This window comes from Narcine bancroftii, chromosome 1, assembly GCF_036971445.1.
Source record: "Narcine bancroftii isolate sNarBan1 chromosome 1, sNarBan1.hap1, whole genome shotgun sequence".
Classification (NCBI taxonomy): Eukaryota; Metazoa; Chordata; class Chondrichthyes; order Torpediniformes; family Narcinidae; genus Narcine; species Narcine bancroftii.
Genome location: NC_091469.1, coordinates 372,040,671 through 372,067,214, shown reverse-complemented (window position 1 = coordinate 372,067,214; position 26,544 = coordinate 372,040,671). Strand labels below are relative to the sequence as shown.

The window sequence follows — 26,544 nt, the reverse complement described above, 5'->3', positions numbered from 1 at the left end:
CAAGCATAAGGCCCATCTACAATTTCAACCATTGGCTACATCTACAGAAGAAGAAGAAGAAGAGGAGGTAAGAGTGAAAGAGCAAACACAGGGAGAGGAATCAAGAGAAGGATGAGATCAATATATTCAAGGTAAAATGAGTGCATATTATGTTACCCTAAAACTTCTTGATCCACAGATTTTAGATTAAAAATTTGAAAAAATTGATTCAATCAGTGAAAAAATGGATGCAAATTTTGCAGAAGTGAAAGCAGATTTTACTGGGAGCTATTAGAGAAGACATGACTGTAATGAAGACAGATATGGCAAAGTGTAATAAAACTGTTGATAAAATTAAAATTTGAAAATTTGAAAACTCAGGAATGTCATATGGAGGTAGAAGAATGTAAAAAATACAGTTAATAAGATAGAAGAATCTGTTACGGCATGGGAAATTCAGAAGAAGAATTTATTGCAAAAAGTTGATATGTGTGAATATCAGAGTAGAAGAAATAATGTGAAAATTGTTGGTTTGCCTGAGGACTTTGAGGGCCCTAATCCAGTAATTTTTCTTTCAAAATTGAATGCCTGAAATTTTGGGACCAGAGAATTTTTCAAATGGTTTGGAACTTAATAGAGCACATAGAGCTCTAAGGAAAAAAAAGCATATCCAGAACAACCACCAAGCTCTGTTTTGATTAAATGCATGTCACCAAGATAGATAAATGATTTTGAAAATGGGAGTTCAAAAAACCAGGGATCAACAAAGCCCTTTAATGATCCAGAATAATAGAATATTCTTCTATGCAGATTTGAGTAATGAAATTGTTAAAAGAAGAATTTAACCCAGTAAAGTCAGTTTTGTGGAAGAAGGGATACAGATTTGCTTTTCTATTCCCAGCTGTTTTTTTTAAACTTTATTTAAAAGATAAGTAAAAAATATAACATACAATCTAAATATTCAAAGTAATTTTACAAAAATGTATATATAAAGAAAAACAAAACACAACAAACATTAAAGAAAATTAAAATTAAAAAAATTAAAAGAGAGAAAAAAAACCCTTCCCCCCCCACCCACCCACCCTTTCAGCTAGCTCCCTTAAGGGGAGCCAAAAATATAAATCATATATATAAAAAAAATAAATGTTAATAACAGTTCAAAATATATCTCATTGTATATATTTCAAATACGGAGACCACTTAACAACAAAAAGAATAATTGTCATGTAAATTATAAGTATTTTTTTTCCATAACAATACAAGCTTTCAATTGATTATGCCAGCATATTATATTAATTTCTACATCATCTTTCCAAGTACTAGCAACACATTTACGTGCTACCGACAACACTAAATGTTCAAAAGCAATTTGAACTTTATCCACACCCATTCCCCTTAATGAATACAAATCTCCAAACAAAAAAATTGTTGGTTCCAAAGGTAGTTTAAAATTACACAATTTTTCCAAAACTATTTTAATTTCTTGCCAAAATGTTTGGACTTTCACACAGGTCCAAACAGCATGTAAAAAAAGTACCAATACACAAACCACTTCTAAAGCAAGAATCTGAATAACTAAACTATATTTTTTTAAAACTTTTCCGGGATCAAATACAATTGATGTAAAATATTTTAATTGACCATACCATATCTTACATTAGTCAATTTAATTACATTGTCCTGACACATGTTTGCCCAATCATCTTCAGGAAAAGTAAACACTATATCAGTCTCCCATTTAAGTTTAGATTTTTCCCAATCTGATTTATCCATATTATCCTGTAATAAATTATACATAACTGAAACATAACCCTTCTTTTGTACCTGTATAGTAGAAGTCAAAGATTCAAATTTCGACAAAGTAGGTAAATACATCTCTCTACCATAATTATCTTTTACTAAAGCCCTAAGCTGATAATACATAAATAAAGAATTTAAAGGTATTTCAAATTGTTCTCTCAAATGGATAAAAGAATTTGTCCCTCTACAAAACAGTCCTGTATTGTCTTTATACCTTTAGAATTCCAAATTTTTAAATAACTATTAAACATTGAAAAAGGAATAAGCTGATTATTGTATAATGGAGTTAAAATTGGTAATTTACCTTACGACCCTAAAAATGTTTTTAATCCAAATCTTTAATAAATGTTTCAGTATTGGCATATCATATTCCTGTAATAAAATCAAATTCAAACAGAATGTAAATTCATGCATCTCTGTTCTAGGTAGAGATATCTCCACCTTAGCCCAACTAGGAGTTTGATCCAAATCCATCAGTCTACTAATAAACTTCAACTGAGCTGCCTCATAATAATTTTGAAAATGTGGCAGTTGTAAGCCACCCAATGAATATTTCCAAGTAAGTTTGTGCAACGCTACTCGAGCTAATTTACCTTTCCATAAAAACTCTCGAACTGCTTTATTCAAATTCTGAAAAAAACTTTGAAAGCAAACGAGGTATTGATTGAAATAAATATTGAATTTGAGGAAAGATATTCATCTTAATACAATTAACACATCCAATTAGGGTTAATGGAAGATTTTTCCATTTAGTTAAGTCAGCTTTAATCCATCTCAATATAAGTAATTTAACTGATATAACAATTGATAGTCATTGTCCACAAACACACCTAAGTATTTGATTTTATTCGTCCATCTTAATTTTGTAATATTTTTAAATTCAGAATAATCTTCTACTCCAATTGGCAAAATTTCACTTTTATCCCAGTTAACTTTATATCCCGACAATTTTCCAAATTTCGATAAACACTCCTGTAACTGTTTCAATGATCTCTCAGGCTCTGTCAAATATATCAACACATTGTCTGCAAATAGATTAATTTTATATTCTTCATCCTTAATCCTCATCCCTCTAATATCCTCATTTTGTCTAATAGCCTGTGCTAATGGTTCTATAGCCAATGCAAATAGGGCTGGTATCAATGAGCAGCCTTGACGAGTTGATCAAGTCAATTTAAAAGGTAAAGATGTCTGCCCATTTGTCACTACCCTAGCAATCGGATTCATATATAAGGCCTTAACCCACCCAGTAAAGAAATGGCCAAATTTAAATTTCTCTAATACCTTAAATAAAAAGTCCATTCAAGCCGATCAAAAGCTTTTTCGGCATCTAATGCAACTTCCATAGGATGATTAGGTTGCCACCAATAAATATTGATCAAAGTAAGCAAATGAAGTATATTATCTGAGGCATTTCTATTCTTAATAAAGCCTGTTTAATCAATATGTATTAATTTAGGTAAATATTTAGCAAGTCTGTTAGCTAATACTTTTGCCATAATTTTATAGTCTACATTCAATAAAGAAATAGGTCTATATGAAGATATCTGTAAAGGATCTCTGTTTTTCTTTGGGATAACAGATATTAAAGCACTCGAACACGTTTCCAGTAACTTCTGCTCTTCAGTAACTTGATTTAATACTTTCCCAAATATATTAGAAAATTCATCATAAAAAAAGTTTATAGAATTCCACAGGAAACCTATAATTTCCCAGGGACTTACCATGAGGCATTACCTGAACAGCTTCCTTGATTGCAAAATCCACAAATGGAGACTCCAACTCCTGAATATCTTTCTCATCTAGTACCGGTAACGTTAATTTAGATAAGTAAGAATCAATAGAACCATTATCCTGTTTCCCCTCAGAAGTATATCATTTTTGATAAAATAAATAAAACTGGTCATTAATTCCAAGGTTGCAATAGGTTACTATTGTATTCTTAACAGCATTAATAGTCCGAGATGCCTGTTCAGCTTTCAATTGCCAGGCAAATACCTTGTGAGCCCTTTCCCCCAACTCATAATAACGTTGTTTAGATCTATTAATTAAGCATTCAAACTGGTAAGTTTGTAAAGTATTATAGCATAATTTTAACTTCATTAATAGGGCTTTTTTTTAAAATCTTCTATTATATCTTTCTGAAAGTCCTAGTTCAGCAATCTGATTTTCCAATTGTAAATGTTCTGTCATATATCGTTTCGTAACTTTCGTAGAATAGCTAATGTTCTGTCCCCTCAAATAAGCTTTTAAAGCATCCCATACTACAAAATTACTCTTTACAGAATTAACATTTTTGGTCAAAAATAAAGAAATATGCTCTTTTACAAAGGTAACAAACTCTTTTTTTTTCAATAACATTGCATTAAACTTCCATCTACACGTCGAACGTACTATCTCCGAACTTTCACAAGAAAAAACTAATAATGAATTATCTGATATAACTCTACTTTTATATTCAGTTTGCAGTACCCTACCCTGAAGATGTGCTGATACCAAAAATAAATCAATTCTGGAAAACGAGTCATTCTTTGAGGAATAAAAAGAAAAATCTTTCTCTGTAGGATTAACTTTTCTCCAAATACCTACCAAATTTAAATCTTTCATTTACGCATTAAGTTGTATTGCCATCTTTTACTTCCTTATACTCTTCGGATTTCTATCTAATAAAGGATCCAAAACTCAAGTGAAATCACCACCAACTAAACTATTCTCATTAGCCTGATTTAATAAGAAAAAAGGTTCTGAAATAAACCGCTCATCATCTATATTGGGTGCATACAAATTAAGCAGTGTCCAAAATTCCGCAAAGAAATTATAATTAACTCTTAAAACTCTGCCAGCATTCCCTTCAGTAGATTCCAATTCAAATGACAAGTTCTTATGAATTAAAATCACTACTCCTTTAGCTTTAGAATTAAAAGAAGAACAAAAAACGTGACCAACCCAGTCTCTTTTCAATTTCAAATGTTCTTTCGCAGTCAAATGTGTTTCTTGTAAAAAAACAATCATCAATTTTCTTTTTTTATATATAAGCCAATACTCTCTTTCTCTTTATTGGATTATTTAACCCCTGAACATTAAAAGTTGTGAAGTTCAATCTAGACATAATTTTAACTATTAATAAATACACACACACTAAAAAATTAAACTCTATAAAATAATGCTCCCCTTTGTAATCCTTTAAAAATAAAAAAGGAGGAAAATAAAACCATCATAAAAAAAATCAAAACAAAAATTAAAAAAACAACACACGCAAAAGAAAAACCACCCAAAGGCAGTATTACCGTAAAAAAACTGGGTGTGGGAAGCCCAGTGGTGGCAGATGACTAGCAAAGTTTTCAGTGTCATCCACCCCGCCAGCCGGATACATATTATATAGATAAACACGTTCAAATATAGTCCATATCTTCAACCCAGTAACTCCACACCCAATGATTGCTCCGGATTTCGATATCAAGAGGATTCTGTATTTTTTCTTTCTTTTCATTTTTTCCATTCTTCCCATTCTTTCCATTTCCATTTAATCTCCTTTTAGGAGACAAAGGCGGAGAACGACCATTTATTTTCAATTCCGACAGAGAGTTTGCAAAAACTAAGGCATCATGATCATTTTCAAAAAATAGAGATTGAAAGTTTCCATAAAAAACCTTCAAAATTGCAGGGTAACAAAAAGCAAATTTATAACCTTTTCACCACAGAACATCTTTAGCCGTATTGAATTCTCACCATCTACGAATCACTTCCTGACTCAAATCAGCATAAAAAAACACTCTGTTGTTTTGAACCATTAATGGAGATTGGTTTTATCATGCTTTTTGTACTGCCATACGCAAAATAATTTCTCTATCCTGGTGTTTTAAACAATGAATCAAAACTGCTCTCGGCAGTTGTCCTGGAAGCAGCTTCCTTCTCAGAGCTCTATGAGCCCTCAGGAAAGAACTCTTTACCCAAAACTTCTGGGATCCAACGTTTAAAGAATTTTATAGAATCAGAGCCTTCAATATCTTCTGGAAGACCAACTATTTCTCCGACTCTGATTTTCCAAAGAATCAATCTTCTTCAATAAGTCTCTTTTTTCAATTCCCCAATCTATGAAAGATCCTTCACTTTTTCTATTGTTTCTCTATTACGCTCCACTTGACTTTGAAACTCAGAAAAAGCTATCTCAATTTTCTTAAAATTTTCTTGTACAGTATCAACAGATTTTATACATCTATTAATGTCACTTTTGACTACATTCATATCTTGCTTCATATTTGACATTTCTTCACATAAAAGTATGCATCTTCATTTTCACCTCCATAATTCCTTGATTCATTTCATCTGATATTTGTTTTGACATATTACCAATCTGATTGGCAATCCCTTCCAGAACTGTAAATACTGGATCCAGAACTGTAAATACTGGATCCATTCCAGGTTCCAGTTCTACTTTTTGAGGTTTATCTTCATAGGTTGCTGGCTCCCCCTGCTGGATGTATTCTGCAAAGGTAAGTAGTTCCTCTTCTGTCGGTGTGGATGCGGCTGCGGGTCTGGACACTTGATGCCGGCGTTCGAGCTCCCCCGCAGCCCACACCTTATGAAGGAGCTCCCGGACCTGCGACGCTCCACGCAGGCCGGGTAAAGCCACGGGGCACGTCGGAGCATCTTCTGACACTACTCTGCATGTCCCCAGGGCCACTTTAAAATTTGAAATAGAGAGGCTAAAGTCCAAAGTATTGGTATTTCAATGAAATAAAGGAAATTATAGTTGCATGAGAGAGGAAATGGCCAAAGTTGATTGGAAAAATGCACTAATGGGGAACGCATTAATATCAAAGACAAAACTAAACATTTTTTTTAAGTTACAAAAAGAGTGACCAAAGTAGACATTGGACTGATAGAAAATGCTGGAGAAATTGTAATGGGAGACAAGGAGATGGCAGAGGAACTGAATGAATATCTTGAATCAGTCTTCATTGTGGAAGACATTAGCAGCATTCCAGACTTCTCATGACTCTCTCGGAAGAGATGTGAATGTAGCAAAGATCACAAGAGAGAAGGTATTTAGGAAGCTAAAAGGTCTAAGGGTAGACAAGTCTCCCAGTCTGGATAGAATGCATCATTGGGTTCCGAAGGAGGTACCTGCAGTGATTGTGAAGGCATTGGTAATGATCTTCCAGGAACAAATGGAGACTGCAGAGCAGGTGGCAAGGGTGGGGGGGGGGGGGGAGCATTGTGGGCATTGCCCCACCAAAGAGTTATTGTTCCCCTCCACCTACAGCACTAGTGTCACTAGCATCACTAGTCTCCACATGATATAAGCAGTGCATTTGTCTGTTATGTCAGAGGAAGGGAGAAGTGTGACCCTGGTGCACTGAGGTTCATGGCAGTTAAGCACCACATTGTAGAGGGTTCTGAGAAGATTTACTAGAATGATACCTGGAATGAAAGGGTTAACATATGAAGAATGATTGACGGCTCTTGGACTATACTCATTGGAGTTCACAAAGATGAGAGGGAACCTCATAAAGGCATTTTAAATGGACAGAGTAAATATGCCAAGGATAAGGGATTCTCAGACAAGAAGGCATAACTTCAGGATAAAAGGGTATCAGTTTAAAACAGAGATGTGGAAAGATTTCTTTAGTTAGAGGGTTGTGAGTCTGTGGAACATTGCCACAAGGGGCTGTGAAAGCATGGGTGTTGGGTGTATTTAAGGCAGAGTTTGACAGGTATTTGATTAGAAGGGCATCAAGGGTTATGGGGAGAAAGCCAGGGAGTGGGGCTGAGTGGGTGGATGGATCACCTCATGATTAGAATGGCAGACTAGACTTGATGGTCCAATAGACCTACTTCTGCTCCTATTTCAACAAGTTTGTTAGCTCACTAGCCATGTGATTTCACCTGTTGGACAATGTCAAGTACAATTAATAAATTTAATACATTACATATAAGCTCCACGTACTTGTTCTGAAAATCCAGAAGTTCATTGTTGATTTTTTCAACATCCAACTCAATCCACAAAATGTCATTGTAACCGCTCACATTATCGATAACCGAATTATACAGACCATACAATTTTTGAAGTAAGGTGAGTTCACGTCTTATTCTCTGTAAATCAGGATAATCTATTTTATAACAAAAAGAAAAACATGAGCAATTTTAATTCCTGAGAAATACTTCAACAATGTTTTCTCTATATTTATTCTTATTAGTTTTAAACACACTTAAGGCACCATTTAGTGCAGCATTTAGCACAACGCTATTACACTAATGATCTGGGTTCAAATCCGTCACTATCTGTGAGGAGATTTTACATTCTCCATGTGACCATGTGCTTTTTTTTCCCCAGATGCTCTAGTTTCCTGCCACATTCCAATTAAGTACGAATTAGTAGGTTCATTGGTTACAAGGATGTCATTAGGGCAGCATAGCCTGGCAGGGCTATTGTGCTATAGCTCTAAAATTTAAAAAAATTGAAAACTTATGCTGTCCTTCATGATGTTTGCTGCAAGAAAATGTACCAAATAACTTTATTGTAGCTGGTGTAAGGGATTGTATCAGAGATTTTGAATGGAAGAAGATATTTTACCCAATTATATTAAAAAAATAGAAAAGTTCAGATAAAATGTAGAAAACTATATAAATAAAAAATTGGTACCAATAACAGGTAGCCCAAAGAGTTCTTCTCCTGCAGAGTAAGTTGTAAATTTCCGCCAGAGCTCATCAAAGTTTGTCTGAAAGATTTGTAGCCTTTCGCTAGCTTCTTGAGGTGGAAGGCCTTCAACACCAGGGCCTCTGCAAGGTTAAATCACAAACCACAAGGGGACTGACTTAATTTCAATAACATTTGGATTCAGTTTCCAATAATTTGGACAATCACTCTGCAGTTTGAGAGGGGGAAGCTGAAATCAGATATATTGGCATTACAGTTGAGTGATGGTAACTACAGAGATAACAGAGAGGAGGTGGCTAAAATTTATTGTAAGGGGACCCTAACAGTAAAAACAGTGGAGCAGCAATGACAGGAGTTTCTGGGAATAATTCAATAATTCATCCCAAAGAAGAAGCATTCTACAGGGAGAATGAGACAACTGTAGCTGATGGAGGTCAAAGACAGCATAAAAGCAAAAGGGAGGGCAAATGATTTTGATGGGTATAAGAGTAAATGTTGGTAGGTTTTTTTCCCACTGTGGTTAGTGAAATACAAATCAGAGGACCTGGGTTAAGGATGAAAGGGGAGAAATTTAGGGTGAACATTGGGGGAAATTTCTTCACACAGCTGAAGTGCTGAATGCGGACTCAATTTTAACATTTAAGAAAAATGTGAACAAGTACGTGGATGGGAGGGGTATGGAATAGGTGTAGGTCAGTGGGACTAGGCGGAATAATAATTTGGCACAGACTGTAAGGGCCAAAGGCCCTGTTTCTGTGCTGTCAGGTTCTGTGGTTCTATGGTCTCGGAATATGGTAATGCGAAAATTAGCAAGGAGTATTGGGTAGCTTTTAAAAGCCAACAGAAGGCAACAAAAAAGCAGTAAGAAGAGAAAAGATTAAATATGAAAGTAAGCTGACTAATAAAGTTAAATAACATAAAAGTATTTTTCAGATTTATAAAGAGCTAGAGAGGTGAGAGTGGAGTGGTGGAGAATTGATATTGGGACAAAGAAAAGACAGTTGAACTAAATAGGTTTTTTGCATCAGTCTTCACTAAGGAAGACACCAGTGACATGCCAGAAATTCAATAGAGTCAGGAGGAAGAGGTGAGTGTCATTACTTTTACTGAGGGCAAGGTACTTGGAAAGATGAAAGGGATGAAGTTGGATAAGTTAATTGGACCAGACAGACTTCATCCAGTGTTCTGAAAGAGGTAACTGAAGAGATTGTGGAGGCATTAGTAATCATGTCTCTGAAATTGCTCATCAAGAATGGTTCATGAAGACTATAAAATTGCAAATTTTACTCCACTCTTTAAGAAGGGAGAAAGGCAAAAGACTGAAAATTATAGGCCAACTAGCCTAACTTCCATGGTTGGTCAAATAATATTCTGAATATTGAAAGGGCTGGATAGAGTGGACATGGAAATGATGATTCCTGCTGTAGGAGAGTCTAGGACCAGAGGCCACAGCCTCAAAATAAAAGGACATCCCTTTGATCTAAAGATAACAAGTTTCTTTATTCAGAGGGTTGTGAATCCATTGACACAGATGGCTGTGGAGATGACATTCGTTAGATCTTTGATAGGTTCATGATTAGGAAAGAGATTAAAGTTTATAGGGTGAAGCCAGGAGCATGTGGTTGAAAGTAAACATACATCAGCCATGATCTGAAGACTAATAAACAATTCAGGAGATTATGACTAGAAGTTACTTCATTATTAATCCTTCTTCAACTTTTGTTTACACAAAACAAATGGAATAATTTACTGTTGTTGGAGCTGTTCATCTTTCTTGTACTGAACTTGAAAAGAAAATCATCAGAAAGCATTATTTTCTTATCAGAATAATTTCTATCATCATTCACTATCAGCTAGTTCTGTTAAACATTTATTGGTAACATTAATTTTAATTTCTCAGTACGATACTGTAGGAAAAGGAGCCACTATATCCTTTGTTACCAATGAAGCTCTTAAAAGTGTATGTAATATGAATGGAGCAAGTTTCAAGAATAGAAGTGAACTGGACTTGAAAATGAAAACAGACACATTGGTGAGACTGGACGCAGACCAGGAGATTGTGCTGGTGAGCACTCTTGCTCAGTCTGCTGCCACAGCAAGGACCCCCCAGTAGCCAACCATTTCAATTCTATATACCATTTGGAGAAAATTGTGGGTTTTTTTTGGATATTGAATTTTAGGCCTTTGTGGAGGAAATGCATTGAAGAGGGACATAATCTGTTCATTGAAACTAGAGTACCCTCCAAACATAAGCCCAGAGGGCATTGAGAGTAAATGACATGATGGTCAATTTCAGAAATTCTTCAATTGAATGTTCCCTTGCTCAATGACCTCAAGTAAGTAGCATCAGTGATATCCCACCAAATGTATTGTCAACCGCTTACCTAATCATACCCTTCTAACATTCAGCAAGCCGAAATCATTCTAGTCATGAAATGATTCGGCCAATTGACTTCAATACCCACTTCATACAACCTTTCAACTAATCTTATCAAAAGATGATAATGTGCACAAAAAATTCTTGTTGAATTGAAGAGCCTGGTGGAAAGTTTACATTCGGTGTCAAGGAATATGGAAGAAATTGACATCATATGAGCAGAGAACTTTGCACAAAGCTTGTTCCCATGCACTTTGAAGGTGTGACCAATACTATGAACATCTTGTGAAGACAACCGTGATAGAGTGTCTCAAAGACAGTAGTATTTATTTCATTGCAGAAAGTGAGAGACAAGTAAAATAACCTTTACCAGTCGTTCAGATCAGTTGAACAAGTCTAAAGATGCTGGTGTCAAATACAATATGTAATAAAACACTACCGCAAGAAAGGCTTCACTTGTGAACCACAAGAAATGCTACATTAATCAAGGACCTTACAGTTGCCAACCATTTCAGTTCTATACAACATTGCCATACCAACATATCTGTCCAAACAGAGGCTACCTGTAAATTGGAGGAAAAACATCTGGGTACTCTCCAACCAGAAGGCATTGACTTGTTGTTTCCAGTTCACCCCTCCCCATCTCTCTTTCCCTCTCCCTCTTCCTTCTTTCCTCCAACTCCCTACCCCTTCCCTTCTAACAGAAAACTAACCCCCATCACTTCTCAACTTTTTTTCTCCCTTCTTCCTTCTCACCTTTATTTACCTATGACCTCTTACCTTTTTAGAATATGCTAATCCCCCTGCCACTTTCTCCCTCTTCACCTTCCTTCTCTCCCCTCCCTCACCTTTTAATCCAGGCACCTGCCTGTTTTTGCTTATACGACAAAGGGCCCAGGCCCAAAACATTGATTGCTGCATGACCTGCTGAGTCTCTCCAGCATGTCTGTGCGATCATGTGGGTCTTGGTATAAGATTTTAACATTTATGAATAATGACAATAAGATACTCCAAAGTACATATGCAATCTTGACTGCAGCTTGTGGAGTACTTATGGATAATTAAAGAATGTAAAAGGCAGATTCAAGGTTCATGGACTTATGTGCAAATGTAGCACACTGTTATTTCCCATCCCCCCAAAAATTTCTAAATATTCTCTTCAGAATACCAGTTTTAAGAAGAGGCAATTCTTTATTTGCTTGTCATTGAATGGGAAAACAATAAAGAGTAGTGTTATATTTTTTAATATAGTGCCTGCCATATTGGGCTACAAATAGAAAATGGCTTATTGTAAAAAGAAAATGTTTGTTCATGATAAACTTTCTCAGAAAGTTATCAACTCACTGCTACACCCTGGATGCTTTTGGAATATACTGTACAGTTTACTGATTCTTCTCGCATAAAGTCTTCAATTAATGCTCACCATAAATATAAATATATTAATAGTATTAGTCACAAGAGGATAGATAGATAGTTTGGGATGAGTTCCCACTTCCACATATTGGGTTGTAGCCTTTTTTACATTGTTAGCTAGAAAAACTATCTTATTTAAATGGAAAGATTCTAATCCACCGACTTTGACTCAGTGGTTCTCTCAAATTATATCATATTTAAGGTTAGAGAAAGTTAGGATAGTTCTGTCAAATTTGAAGAGACTTGGCGACCTTTTATAAATTATTTCCACATGACTTGGTTAATATAATTATTTTCCCTTCCAGACTAAATTTTACTTCTTTTCTCTTTGTTGGTGAAGACCAGAAGATTAATTTTTATTAATAAATTGTCAGGAAAGGCTGACAGTCTTTTTCTTTTTTGTAAGATTAGATGGGACTTTATATAATATATTTTTAAATTTTTTTGAAGATTTCAGTTTGAGGAGTTGAGAACATATTTGTTAATTGTTGTGTCATGCAACATGTTATATTATATGATGTCATAGAGTGATATTTTTTCCCTTTTTGATTATGTTCTCCTATTCTCATGTATTGTTTACCTATAATATGATTAATAAAAGAGAAAAAGAAGAGGGTAGATAATTTTTGCTAAAAGTCAGTTCTCCAATAATACTCCAATTTCCTCACACACCCTTCCCCTCCCCACCCCTATCCGCATGGAGATTGAAACAGATGCTTCAACCCAAATTGCCCATGCTGGCCAAGTTGGTCCCATTTGACTTTGTTTAGCACATCTTCAGGCAGCTCATTCCATGTACCCACCACCACCTGTGTGAAAAAGGCAGCACATGGGACCCTTTTAAACTTCCACTTCAACTGTACTTTAAAACTATGCCCTCAAGTTTTTAATTCCCCTACCCTGGCTTTTTGCACGGATCAGTCTTTGCTTGACTTCCTGTTCTGTTCTTCCCTCCCCACCCCATCCTTCTATCCCTTGAGGCTCTTCTTGATGTAATTGCAGAAAGTACAAAGTTTGTCCGTACATCTCCCCTTTCACTTCCAACCAGGGTTACAAACAGACCTTCCAGGTGAGTAAGAGTTTTACATTCACATCATCCAACTTAATCTACTGCATTTTGGTGTATGCAGTATGACCTCCTCTTGGTAAGCACCTGTACTCTGACTGTGGGTCCAAGCTCGAACTTCCAGATAATAGCTATTTTAAATCACCTCACCATTCCACCACAGTCATGTCTATCTTTGACCCCCATCTGTTCTTAAAGTGAGGTCCAATGTGAATTTGAGGGGAAACACATATATATTCCTTCTGGAACATCTTCAGCCCCATGGCATGAACAATGATGATTCTAATTTTAGGTAATTGCCTCCAACATCAACAACTCTGTAGTGGAGAGAGTGGAGAGCACTAAGTTCCTTGGAGTTCACTTAACTAGTGATCCATTGTGAGCACCCAGCATGCAGTAGATGACACCCGCAGATTTACAAGTGAAACGTTGCTTCATTTGGAAGGACTGTTTGGGGCCACAAATGGTAGTGAGGGAGGAGGTGTGGGCGCAAATGCTGCACTTCTTGTGGTTGCAGGGGAAGGGATAAGGGGGTGTTGGGTTGGAAGGGATGAGTAGATGAGGAAGTCATGGAGGGAGTAGTCCCTATGGAAGGGGGAGAGGAGAGAACGGCTACATGAAGTACCACCATTTGGGTCCCCAAACAGTCCTTCCAAGTGAGGCAACACTTCACTCTTGAATCTGTGGGAGTCATCTACTGTATTGGGTTCTCCTCTTGTGGCTTTCTCTATATGAAGAGACTGGATGCAGACTGGGAGATCGGTTCACTGAGCATCTTTGCTCTGTCCGCATCATTGACAGGGAACTCCCAGAGGCCAATGCCCATGGTCTCATGTACTGTCAAACCAAGACCATCCATAAATTGGAGGAGCGACACCTAATATTCTGTCTGAGTACTCTCCGACTGGATGACATTAACATTGACTTCTCTGGTCTATACTCGCCTACTCCACATTCTCCTTCTCTATTCCTTTGTCTTCTTTCCTCCAGCTCTCCACCTCCTTCCCTTTCTATTCACAGAGCCAACCCCCCGTTTCCCATTTTTTTGCTGGTGTTCCCTCCTTCCCTTGTCTGCCTGCCTACATTTTGCTCATACCTTAATGCAGAGCTCAAGCCCAAAATGGAAATAGAGCAGAGCACATGGAAGTTGTTTTATCTGCTGAGTTTCCCCAGCTTTGCATTTTTACTCCACTGTTTCCATCTCTTCTTTACCTTCTCCCTTTCTCACTTTTCTCTCTAACCGGTTGCCATACTCCCAGTTATCTCTTTTTGAACCTCTCTCTCCTCCTCTCCCATCTTCTGTCAAATATCTTATCACAACTTGGCTCCTCCCTAGCTCTTCCACCCTCCTTTTTTCATCCCTTGATATACTTACTATCACAGCTTCTTACTTTAGTATTTTTAAAGTGACCCAACCGAAAAGGTTGAATTTTTCAACCCAATGAGTCGCTCCAGCTTCTTTTTGTTCAATAATATGGTTTGCATCACATGATATTACTCTATTTCCTCTTACATAATAATTCCTTCACCACTTACTTTGTATCATAGTCTTGATAAAAATTCTGAACATTGGTTTGGAAGAATTTTACCCCATCCAGCAGATCAGTTTTCATTGTTGGTTCCACTTCTAAAAGTATACTCTGTGTCTGTGCAACCTGCAACACAAAAATTTAAGGGTTAGATAGCTATATTTACCTAATGTATCTGTTTTCTCTTAGTTGAAAATACTGGAAAGTCTCAGTGAAAAAGTTCCACTTTACCATAGTGACAAGCAATTAGAATAGTCCTCTTTTACTAAGTTACAGTTACAACTCCAATTATCCAAAATGGTTAGGACCGGGCTTATTTTGGATAAGCGGTTTTCTTTGGAGATCCGATCATTTTTTAAAAACAGCCCAGCAGCAACATAAAATCACTTTTAACAGTGTTTATAGAACAACAAACAACAAGGTAAGATTTTTTAAGCATTAAAATAAAGTTTAATTCTCACCAAAAAAAGTTTAATTCTCACCAACACTTCCCCACCAAGGCTTTGCTAGTGCTCCGAGCCCGAGGCTTCTGCTCCTGCCCGGGAGCTTGAGGTCCCCACTGCCGTAAGGAGACCAAGGCCCGCTGCTGCTGCCATTGGGGGTCGAGGTCCGCTACTGCTGCCGCTGGGAGCCCAATGTTCCCAGTCAGTTTGGCTCCGAAAAGATTTTGGATAAATGAGGATTTCAGATATCCTCGTTTATCCGAAGTTTTTAAAAAAATTCGGATAAGTGAGGATTTCGAAGAATCTAACTTTAGATATTCAGAGTTGTACTGTACTAGCGTTAAAATAGATGCATTTCAATCCCACTAACTGGCTATTTTTAGTTTTGTCCCCGACTGTCCTAACCTCACAAACTCAGAAAACATGGCATCATAATTTTCACCTTCTACCCTAATCTCTGCACTCATATTCTGATTCCCACCCTCCCTGCCAAACTAGTTTAAACCCTCCCCAACAGCTCAAGCAAACCTGCCGCCAAGATATTGGTCCCTTTCCATTTCAGGTGCAGCCTGTCCTTTTTGTACAGGTCAGACCTTCCTTCACTATCTCTATTGATCTGTCCATAGTTGGCATCTAATGTCAGAATATGCTGAGATCCATTATTCAGGAAATTGTAACAAGGAAATTAGAAAATCTTATTATTGATTAAATGTTGTTTCATTAAACCCACAATTTTATGATAAATTCAAATGAAAATTGAAAGAATGTGGAGACTTGAAGAGCTGTGTTATGGGAAAAGGTTAAATAGGTTAGGACTTTATTTCCTGGAGCATCAGAGAATGAAAGGTGATTTGATAGAGGAATACAACATTTTTATGGGTATAGATAGATAGGGTAAATGGAAATAGGCTTTTTCCACTGAGGTTAGGTGAGTCAAGGATCTGGGTTAAGGGTGAAAGGTAAAATATTTAAGGAGAACATTATGGGCAACTTCTTCGCTCACTAGGTGGTGAGAGTGTGGAATAAGCTGCAGTGGAGTTGATGCATGTGAGTTTAATTTTGATATTTAAGAATTATTAGATGGGCAGACAGATGGAAGAATTATGGAGGCTATGTCCAGGAGAAGGTTGTCAAGGCTAGGTGAAATAAATAGTTCAGCATGGACTAGATAGGCCGAAGGGCCTGTTTCTATGCTATTTCTATGGAAGGAACCAAGTGACCCCAAATTTGCTAATCATACAAAGGTGTGTAAGCAAGGTCTTCAAAGAAATTATATGAGCAAGGAGGATGCCAGGGGATTATGATATGGGAAAATATAAAATCTTTCACTCAATTGTACAGTTAGAACTATGAAAAAAAGGATTTCCCCATTTTAATGCTTTGATGTCACCTTGACAGGTATTGCTGTTTTGGGATCAAATATTACCAGTTGTGGATTATGATCCATTACCAAGATAAATGATCTTAATTCAAAATATCATTCCAAATGCATCCTTCATGATTTGTCTGTAATACTGCTGGACCTTCGTTAGGGTGCTTGAAGCAAAATTTGCATTTTTATTATCACAGCACCTAAATTGCAATCTGAGGCATCACTTGGCAATTTAAATTCACCCTACTATTTAAATAACTAAGTGATCTTGTATTCATCACATGTACTTTATTGCTCTCGCTCTACATTTTTAATCATGTTTTCAATAATGCAAAAGTAGGAGTACAAACATGAGATCAAGAATCAGTAGGGAGAAGACATGGAAAATGCCTCTCCTGGCAGAATTAATTAGTACCTGACTTTTTAAAAAAAATTTAAGTTTAAGTAATTTTTAAAAATTCTTAGAGGACTCAAAAGATGGCTACAAAAAAATCCAGAACACAACCTGCAAAAACAAAAGAAAAAAAAAAGGCTGTAACTGAAGTTATTTTGATGGAAGAAACTGGGCTGACCTTGAAGACTCAGCCTCCAGCCCCAACTGTCAAAGGCTCCGCGGGTAAGGATTCAAGCTCCAGCGCCACCTACTTGGGAGCTGTGGAAGATGATGCTGGAGCATGGAAGAAAACTACAGAAGTGATTGTAGAAAAATCACGCATGTGCAGAATTCCACGCGTGCGCGCTACAGAAGCGAGAGAGTCGGAGTCTGTGGGCGTGAATCCGTCAGTGATTACAGGTCAAACAAGGGCTAAGCAAAAATCCCGCCTGCAGTTTCAGCCCCTGGCAACTTCAATGGAGGTGGAAGAAGAAGAACTGGGAGTAGAAGAAGAAAGCCTTCTGCCGCAATCACAGGGAGAGGAATCAGAAGGAGAAGGAGATCAATGTATTCAAGGTAAAATGGGTGCATATTATGTTACCCCAAAACTTCTAGACCCACAGATTTTTGAATTTTTTTTAAATTGATTCAATTAGTTAAAAATGGATGCAAATTTTGTTGAAGTGAAAGCTGATTTTACTAATCATTTGGGAGCTATTAGAGAAGAAATTACTGTAATGAAGACAGATATGGCAAAGTGTAATAAAATTGTTGATAAAATCAAAATTCAAAAATTTGAAGATTTCCAGGAATGTCACATGGAGATGGAAGAATGTAAAGATATAGCTAATAAGATAGAAGATTCTGTTACGGCGTGGGAAATTCAGAAAAAAAGATTGATTGCAAAAAGTTGATATGTTGGAATATCAGAGTAGAAGAAATAATGTGAAAATTGTTGGTTTGCCTGAGGACTTTGAGGGCCCTAATCCAGTAATTTTTCTTTCAAAATTGAATGCCTGAAATTTTGGGACCAGAGCATTTCCAAATGGTTTGAAACTTGATAGAGCACATAGAGCTCTAAGGAAAAAAATGTATCCAGGACAACCATCACGCTCCATTTTGATTAAATGTTTACGTTACCAAGAAAAGGAAATTATTTTTAAAATGGCAGTTCAAAGGGCAGGGAACAGCAAAGCCTTTTTAATGATTCAGAATAATACAGTTTTTTTAATGCAGATTTGAGTAATTAAATTGGCAAAAGAACAAAAGAATTTATTCCAGCAAAATCAGTTTTGTGGAAAAAAGGATATAAATTCACTTTTCGATATCCAGCAGTTCTTAAAGTTTTTTTATGGACAATATCAAGCTCAATTTTTTGCTAATGAGTCTGAAGCTTTGGAATTTTCCAGTTGACTACCTAATATGAAGCAGAATGGAAGGCAGGTCTTCTGTATCTCAATAAATTGAAGGGGATCAAGAAAAATCAAAAGGAGGGATTTCACCCGGAAGACAGCCGACTGAGGCTCAAGTTGAAATTGATGATGATCAAGTTAATAGAGACCTTGAACAAGCTCATTGTACTTGACTGAAATTAAATTTTGATATCCTGTCAGGGGAAGACGGATTCTCTTTTGTTCACCGCTTTCCTCTTCCAATGCCTCGTGCCACTAGTGGCGAGGGCCACTTATTATTATTAAGGGAGTTAACGCTGACCTAATCAGCGCTTTTGGGGTTTTTATTATTTTTTTTTACTTTTTGGGTATAAATTTAAAAAAATCATAAAGGTTTTCCCCAAGAATGTTCTTAGCTCAGCTGGATTTCAAGTTTGGGTGTATTAGTGGTGGCTTCTACCTTTTCCTCTCCTGGTTCTAGACCATTAGCATCAAACTTTAAGCTAAGATACATAACAACCTTTTTCAAAACTCCCACTTTAACTGCAAATACTTTGTCCAAAATTCAATATTCATAGCAATCAACATATTGTGCTGCACCAATGATACTTTTGCAAGATTTTATCCATCATATCAAAGAACATCGAACATTATAGCAGAGATCCTTCAGCTCATGATGCTGTGCCAAACTATGTAAACCTTTTCCCTACCTCACATCCATAACCCTTCAATCCATTTGCCTGTTTAAGAGTCTTGTGAATTTCCCAATTGTACCAGCTTCAACCACCACCCCAGTAATGCATTCCAGGCACCCAGTATTCTCTGTATAAAAATCATACCTCTGACAAATCCCATAAACTTTCCTTCACATCTTAAACAGATTTTCTCTGATAATAGCTATTCTCACTCCAGGAAAAAAGATGCAGGCAGTCTACCCGATCTAAGCCCTTCATAATCTTGAGGAGAAGCATAGGAAAAGACCCTACAGGATGGTGATTGTGGAAGAGGACCAGCATGGGCTCAATGGCTGGAAGACTGGATATTGGCTCATGGGAACCATGTATCAGAACTGGGATTCAAGAAGTTCTGAAGGGCTTCAAGCTCTGAAGTCTTCCTGATCATATCAGAGCTTTGCATCTGGACGTTGGGTTGCTAATGGATTGAACTTGAGTCTGTGTGGCTGCAGAGACTGTGGGAGAACTGGAAGCAAATCCAAGGACACTCAGTGTCTCTAAAGGCAAGTCAGAAAGCTGTGCTCCTTCTGCCTTCATAAAGACAGAGCATAAAGAGAGGTTTCAGAGATCAGAACAGCCAGAAATTGGTCACGGGAGGCTGATGAATGGTTACAGGACTGCCACAAGTTAGTGAACTGGGCAGTGTTCAAGAACTCAGGTGAGGATCTGAATTATTATACCAGGGCTGTCACAGACTTTATCAAAACAGCTGTGGATGAGTGTGTCCCCACCAAATTGTTCAGGGGTTTATCCCAATCAGAGGTCCTGGATGAACAATGAAATCCAGAATGTGCTGAGAGCCAGATCACAGGCATTTAAGCCCAGAGATCTAGAACACTACACAAGGAGCAGATACGACATACAAATAAACCATTTTCCAGGCGAAGTGGAGAATCAAGACAAGAATGGAAATAACAATGGATACCCAGCAGCTATAAAAGAGCCTAAATTATATAAGCTGCAACAAAACCAAATCTGGTGCAGTAGAGGATAGCAAAACTTCACTTCCAGATGCCTTTGATGCCCAATTCGATCACCAGAACAAGGAAGCGCCTCTGCGTAACCCCACATCCCCTGATGATCCTGTACTGTCAGTATCCGAGGAACACATGCAGGCTGCATTCAGTGTGAGCGGTGACATGGATCTGTGCCAATTTGCCTACTGCAGCAACAGGTCAACAGCAGTTGCACATCAGCAAATCTTGGAATAAGCGACTCAGTTGTGATATATGCAGTTTAATTATGCAGATATATTGCAGTTTACATCCCAAGTTACTGCATACTCAATGAAGTAAAGTTTAGAAAGAAATCAAACAATCTGAATCCAAGACTAAAGACATAGCTTTGGTTCAGACAAAAAGTCTTACTGGGGCCAGTGACAAAGCTCTCTCAATAGTTCCTGTGCAGGTTAAAGCTAAAAAAGGAAGCTTTATACTGAAGACCTACGCATTTCTTGATCCAGGAAGTACTGCATCATTTTGTACTATTGAATTGATGAATAAACTTAATCTTCATGGTAAAAGATCACAAATCTTGTTGAAGACAATGAATAATTAAAGGAACATTGAAATTAATATAGTTTCAGGTTTACAGATTGCTGGATTGAATAGCAATGAATTTTGCGATCTTCCAAGGGTATATACTCAGAAGATTAAGCCTGTGATTAAGGAGAATATTCCCTATCAGGATAATATCAAACAGTGGGATCATCTAAAAGATGTTTGTTTACCCATCTGATCGAGATGTTAATTGGGTTAGATGTACCGAAAGCTCTTAAACCTTTAGAAGTAATGAGGAGTCAAAATGATGGACCTTATGCTGTGAGAACGATGCTTGGATAGACAATTAACAGACCATTTGGAGGAAAAATGAATAATGATCAGTTGTCAAATGTAAATGTCAACAGAATTTCAGTTGTCAAACTTAATGATCTGTGAAAACAACAATTTAAAATTGATTTGCCTGAAGGTCTCAAAGATATTCAAGAACCTTCAAAGGAGGACAAGCAGTTTCTGGATTTAGTTTCATTTGTATGCCAGATAATAAAATAATTGCACAATAGTGTATGCTGAATTTAAAGAGAAAATTATCAAGAAATTCTTCCTTTAATTTGCAATATACCAATGTCATGTCAGATATGATAACCAAGGGTTATGTAGAAAAGGTATCAGAAGATAAATTGGAACGTAAAGATGGTAGAAAATGGTATTTACCTCATCATGGAGGTAAACATACATCCATAAAAAGAGAAACTACATATAATATTTGATTGTGGAGCATCATTTCAAAGAGTTTCATTGAATTCTCAACTTTTACAAAGTCCAGACTTAACCAGTACTTTAATAGGCATTCCGATTAGATTTTGTAAAGAGCCTATTGTAATTGCTGCAGATATTGAAGCAATGTTTTAACAAGTGAAAGTAGCATCAGAAGATTGTGATTTTTCTACAATTGTTATGATGGCCTAATGGCAATTACAGAAAAGATATGATTGAATACAGAATGACATTTATTTGGAGCAACTTCATCACCGAGTTGTGCAAAAATTGCTATCAGGAAATGTGCTGAAGATAATAAAGAGCAGTTTAGTTCTCAAGCTATAAGCATCATGAATAATAATTTCTATGTTGATGTTTGTCTTACTTCAGTGGTTTCAGAAAAAGAAGCAATAAATCTTTATCATGAGTTAAAGGAAATCTGTAATAAAGGAGGATTTTTCCTTATGAAATGGATTAGTAACAGTCGAGATACATTGGCTGTTATTCCTGAGGCAGAAAGAGCAAAGGAGATAAAATATCTTGACTTGGATTGTGACATTCTACCTGTTGAAAGAATCCTAGGAGTGCAATTGTGTGTTCAAATTCAAAATTGTTTTGAAAGAATTACTTTTGACAAGAAGAGGTATTCTTTTGATCATAAGCTCAATATATGATCCTTTGGGAATATTGGCACCAGTAGTATTAATAGCCAAGAAAATTCTGCAAGAGTTGTGCAGAAGAAAATTTGGATGGGATAAAACTACACCAGATTCCATCACACAAGATTAGATGAATCAGATTGAGAGTCTTGGAATGTTAGAAAGTTTTGAAGTCAACAGATGTTTTAAACCTACAGACTTTGGAATTGTCTCATTTACTCAGTTACAACATTTTGCTGATGCAAACAAAGGTGGTTATGGTACTGTCAGTTATTTAGTGCTGTGAAATAACCAAGAGTGAGTTCATTGTGGATTTGTAATGGGAAAGGCCAGAGTGACACTTGACAAACTGCAGCTGCTAGAACGTGGAGCTACACACACTGCAGGAATACAGTCGGTCAAGCAGCATCAGTAATCTCCCACTGATCCCAATCAACTCACTGAGTTCTTCCAGAGATTGAGTTTGGGCATGAGCATTAAAAGGAGATGTGTGGGACACAATTTTTTTCCCTCAGAGAAATTAGTGGCTGAAATGGGCTGTCAGGAGTAGTAGTTGAAATAGACATGACAGTAGTGCTTTAATGGCTTCTAACTAGGCACTTGAATATATATATATATATAGACAGATATGTATCATGTGCAAATAGAGGAGATTTTAGTTTAGTTTGGCATCATGTTCAGTGCAGACATCGTGTTCCTGTGTTGTACTGTTTTACATTCTAAGAACTGTCCCATGGGTTATTCATATAAAAATTCATTGTCCAATCTATGCTGGTGTAGTTGGGTTATTACGGTTTTATAGGAAGATAGTGAATCTCTTTTTTCTTGTACCTGCCCAGTATTTTTTTCGTTTGTTTTTATTTTGTGCAGCAAAGCACTGAAACAATATCCTGGAATTAAACAGGATAATCTGAAGATGCTGGGGTTGCAGCCAGGAATTATGTATGTCTGGAATTTCTGACACTGCTTATTTTCTATAGTTTCCTCTGAGGGGATATTTAGCAGATAGTTTTCCATGGAATAAGAGCAAACCACCTGCCCCCATCTATAGACATAAAGAGAGAGCCCAAAAGCCACAATGCACGTTTGCCCGGCTCACACATGAATCATGATCAACCAATAACATTTACTATCAAACAATAACATATAATTTCATTTTCAAGTCCCTTTTATATCCATTCTGTGTTTTATTTCTGAGGGAGTACCTGTGCATTTAAGTTCTTCCAAGCATAAGCTAAACCATCAACTCTCTCAGAATTTCCATCTTGATAAAGTAGATCATGTTTATTGAGGATGGCATAGGTTTCTTCGATAGGTTCAATGGTCATGTCAATCTTTAGCTCCGCATCCCTAATATCTTTTAGTGCTGCCATGGCTCCACGGACATCATCCAAATCATTGATTGGTCGGTTCAGTCGTTTGCTAAGGTTTTCAATAAAAGAAAAAATCTCATCCATTTCTGTGGCAGTTTTTCTGTTTAAGGCTGTGCCAAAAGCTCTCTTCCATGTGCGACATTCCTGTATCAATGCCAGCTTCAAATGCTGTGTGTCAAATTGAACTGAGCCCACTTCATAATAAGAGGGCAACTCATCAATCTGGCTTTCCAATCTCTACATAAAACACAGGATGCAAGGATTAATTTCTTTGAGTAAAAACTTCATATTTGTATTCAATGCACAACATGATAAGTTGTTTTATACATACAGCATAATAGGTGATTTTTTCATTGAACTCAAAGAGGATTGGATTTGAATCCATGAATTCCTTTACTTTTTCAGTAGGATCCTAAATAAATAGAAATTTCACAGTATTTAATTATTCATTCCACATAGGAAAAGTGATAGTAAAATAACTTCCTTAAAACAGTCTTTAAATCACCTATATATTTCTAAGTGATCTACAACAATCAGATAGGTGGTGTGATGTACTACAAACAGGATAATCCTTGCATATGATATTGGCTTGGTGGCATCACAAAAAGCTGCAAATAATTTCACCTTTTAAATTTTGCATTAATTATGATTATCCCAGTATTTATCTGCTGATATTTAATCAAATTGGTGAATCCCATCACATTTAGACAGCAGCTTTCTTTTGATGTCAAGATGGAGATCCACTTGGACATCTTGCATTGTGTAGATTGGTGAAAGTAATACTGCTCCATTAATTTCATGGAGCTGAATTGTTGTGAGGAACAAGGGAGAGTATTGGTTAACATAGATATAAAAAATATCATCTGGCTTGTTAAATGTTTTTAAAGAGTTTGAGATTATTGATTTTAATATTAAACTAGCTTTCATAGATTTAATGGTATTTGGATATATCTGAATATTTTTAAAATGCTCTGTATTAATGACAATTAGTTAAACTAAAAATTTGAGACTGTTATGAATCATTGGGATTCTCTCCCAATCTTAGATTTTTTTGAGGAGGTTACCAGGAAAGATGATGAATGAAAGACTGTGGATGTTGTTTTCATGGACTTTAGAAAGGACTTTGACAAGGTTCCACATGGGAGGTTCGTCAGGAAAGTTCAAACAGTTTGGAGTATTGTGTGGAGTTTTGATCACTTAATATAGGAAAGAAATAAGATTGAAAGTGTGCAGAGAAGATCTACTAGGATGTTTCCCAGACTTAAGGAACTGAGTTTCAGGGAAAGGTTAAATGGGTTAAAATTTTAACCCATTTAATGAGGAAAATGAGGAGAGATTTAATAAAGGTATACAAAATTATGAGGGGTATAGATACAGAAGAGTAAATGCAAGTAGGCTTTTTCCACTGAGGTGAGATACAAACCAGAGGACATGAATTAAGGGTTAAAAGGGAAAAGTTTAGGGAGGACATAAGGGAAAACTTCAAACAGAGAGTAGTGGGAGTATGGAATGTGCTGTCAAATGAAGTGGTGAATGTGGGCTTAATTTTCACATGTATGGGAGGAGTATAGATGGCTATGGGATGGCTGCAGGTCAGTGGGACTGGGCAGAATAACAGTTCAGTACAGACTAGAAAGGCCGAACAGCCTTTTTCTGTGCTGTAGTGTTCTCTGGTTCTAAATAAGCAGTGGAACTAATCTTTGAATGTTTTTAAGAAAGTGTTGAGATAAAAAGTAGAAAAACATTTGGTAAACAAGGAGAGAACAAATATTAACAGGGATAGATAGGAATATGGAGTTGAACTTGTAATCAGTCATGGCCTTACGCAATTGTGAAGCAGGTAAAAAGACCTTAGTGGTCTACACCATTTTCTTTAATTTTTATGTTCATAATTCTAGAGGAGCATAGCCAATTGTAGTCCACATCTGCTCCCTAATGGAACAACTCAGCCACCCTTATACTGTTGGAGGTTCAAATGGTGGAGTGAGCTGACATTGAAACTGAACTGACATAATGGCAATATTTTCCATGCCAGATTTCAAAACTTTTACTATAGCACTAAACTGCTGAGCTTGTACCCAATGGAAGTATTTTTAAATATTTTATTTAAGGTTAAAACAATCATGATTACATACAAAATATAATTAAAACAAGATATACCATGAAAACAAATATGGTTTACATACTAAGGAAGAAACACATATGTTTATTTCTGAGATGTACAAGTTATTACAAAATAAAATGTTCATAAAATCCAGAATAAAATGGGAACTTAACTTAAATAGGAAGAAAGATGAAAATGTTTGGAGAAATTTATGTAAGGATAGTATGACTAAGGTTATAAATGTAAGATATAGATTAGTACAATATAATTTTCTACATCAATTATATTTAACCCCTCAAAATAATTAAAGAAATTTGTGTTTTCAATGTGGACAAGAGATAGGTACATTTTTTCATTCGACTTGGACTTGTTCTAAAATTAAGACTTTTTGGATACAAGTTAAATCATTTTAGGAGCATGTATTAAAAGTGAATTTACGATTTGATCCAATGTTGTTTTTACTAGAGGGCATTAAATCGATTGCTTTAGTATTAAGACTGTCTAATGATTCAAATTGAATTTTTACGTTAAGCTTTGGCCATTTCTAAAAAATGTTTGGCCATCACGTGAAAATCTGATTTAGTTTTAGGAATGCAAAGATGGCATACTGAAATGAAATCTTGTATTCCTTTAGAAAATATAACGTATAATTGGAGGGATAAATATAATTTTTCTATAAGTTGTTACAAGCCCAAAGGACCCCAAAACCCAGCAGCAATAGACATTCACCAAGACAAGTATTTACTTAAACAAAAGTTGTTTTTAATTATCTTTCAACATGAAAACAGAATCAAACTTTAACTTATCTCTATACCTAACTAACCCAAATTAACCCCCTTCTAATTCTATGTGCATGTCTATGTAATGTATGTGTAAATTTAAGAAAAAATTATTTGGTTCACAGTTCAATCTCACTTCTTCTTCCAAGTTTTTTGGATGCAGGCAATTCTTATACTGTGCACAGAATTTAACATATATAAAGTTCACCAGGCTTTGGTGCTCGAAAGGTAAA

At 36.3% G+C, this 26,544-nt stretch overlaps 1 protein-coding gene across 8 annotated transcripts in view; it reads right to left on the bottom strand.

The window, feature by feature from the left end:
• Positions 1-26,544, bottom strand: part of dnah5l (dynein, axonemal, heavy chain 5 like) — a 425,035-nt gene that overhangs the window by 281,166 nt on the left and 117,325 nt on the right. For all 8 annotated transcript variants that reach the window (XM_069913293.1, XM_069913291.1, XM_069913294.1 and 5 more), the window contains 5 exons: positions 23,760-23,840; positions 23,261-23,665; positions 14,833-14,951; positions 8,426-8,562; positions 7,730-7,892 (listed from right to left, as the gene is read on the bottom strand). In XM_069913293.1, coding sequence (XP_069769394.1) covers positions 7,730-7,892; positions 8,426-8,562; positions 14,833-14,951; positions 23,261-23,665; positions 23,760-23,840 — 905 coding nt within the window. The remainder of the gene's footprint in view (positions 1-7,729; positions 7,893-8,425; positions 8,563-14,832; positions 14,952-23,260; positions 23,666-23,759; positions 23,841-26,544) is intronic.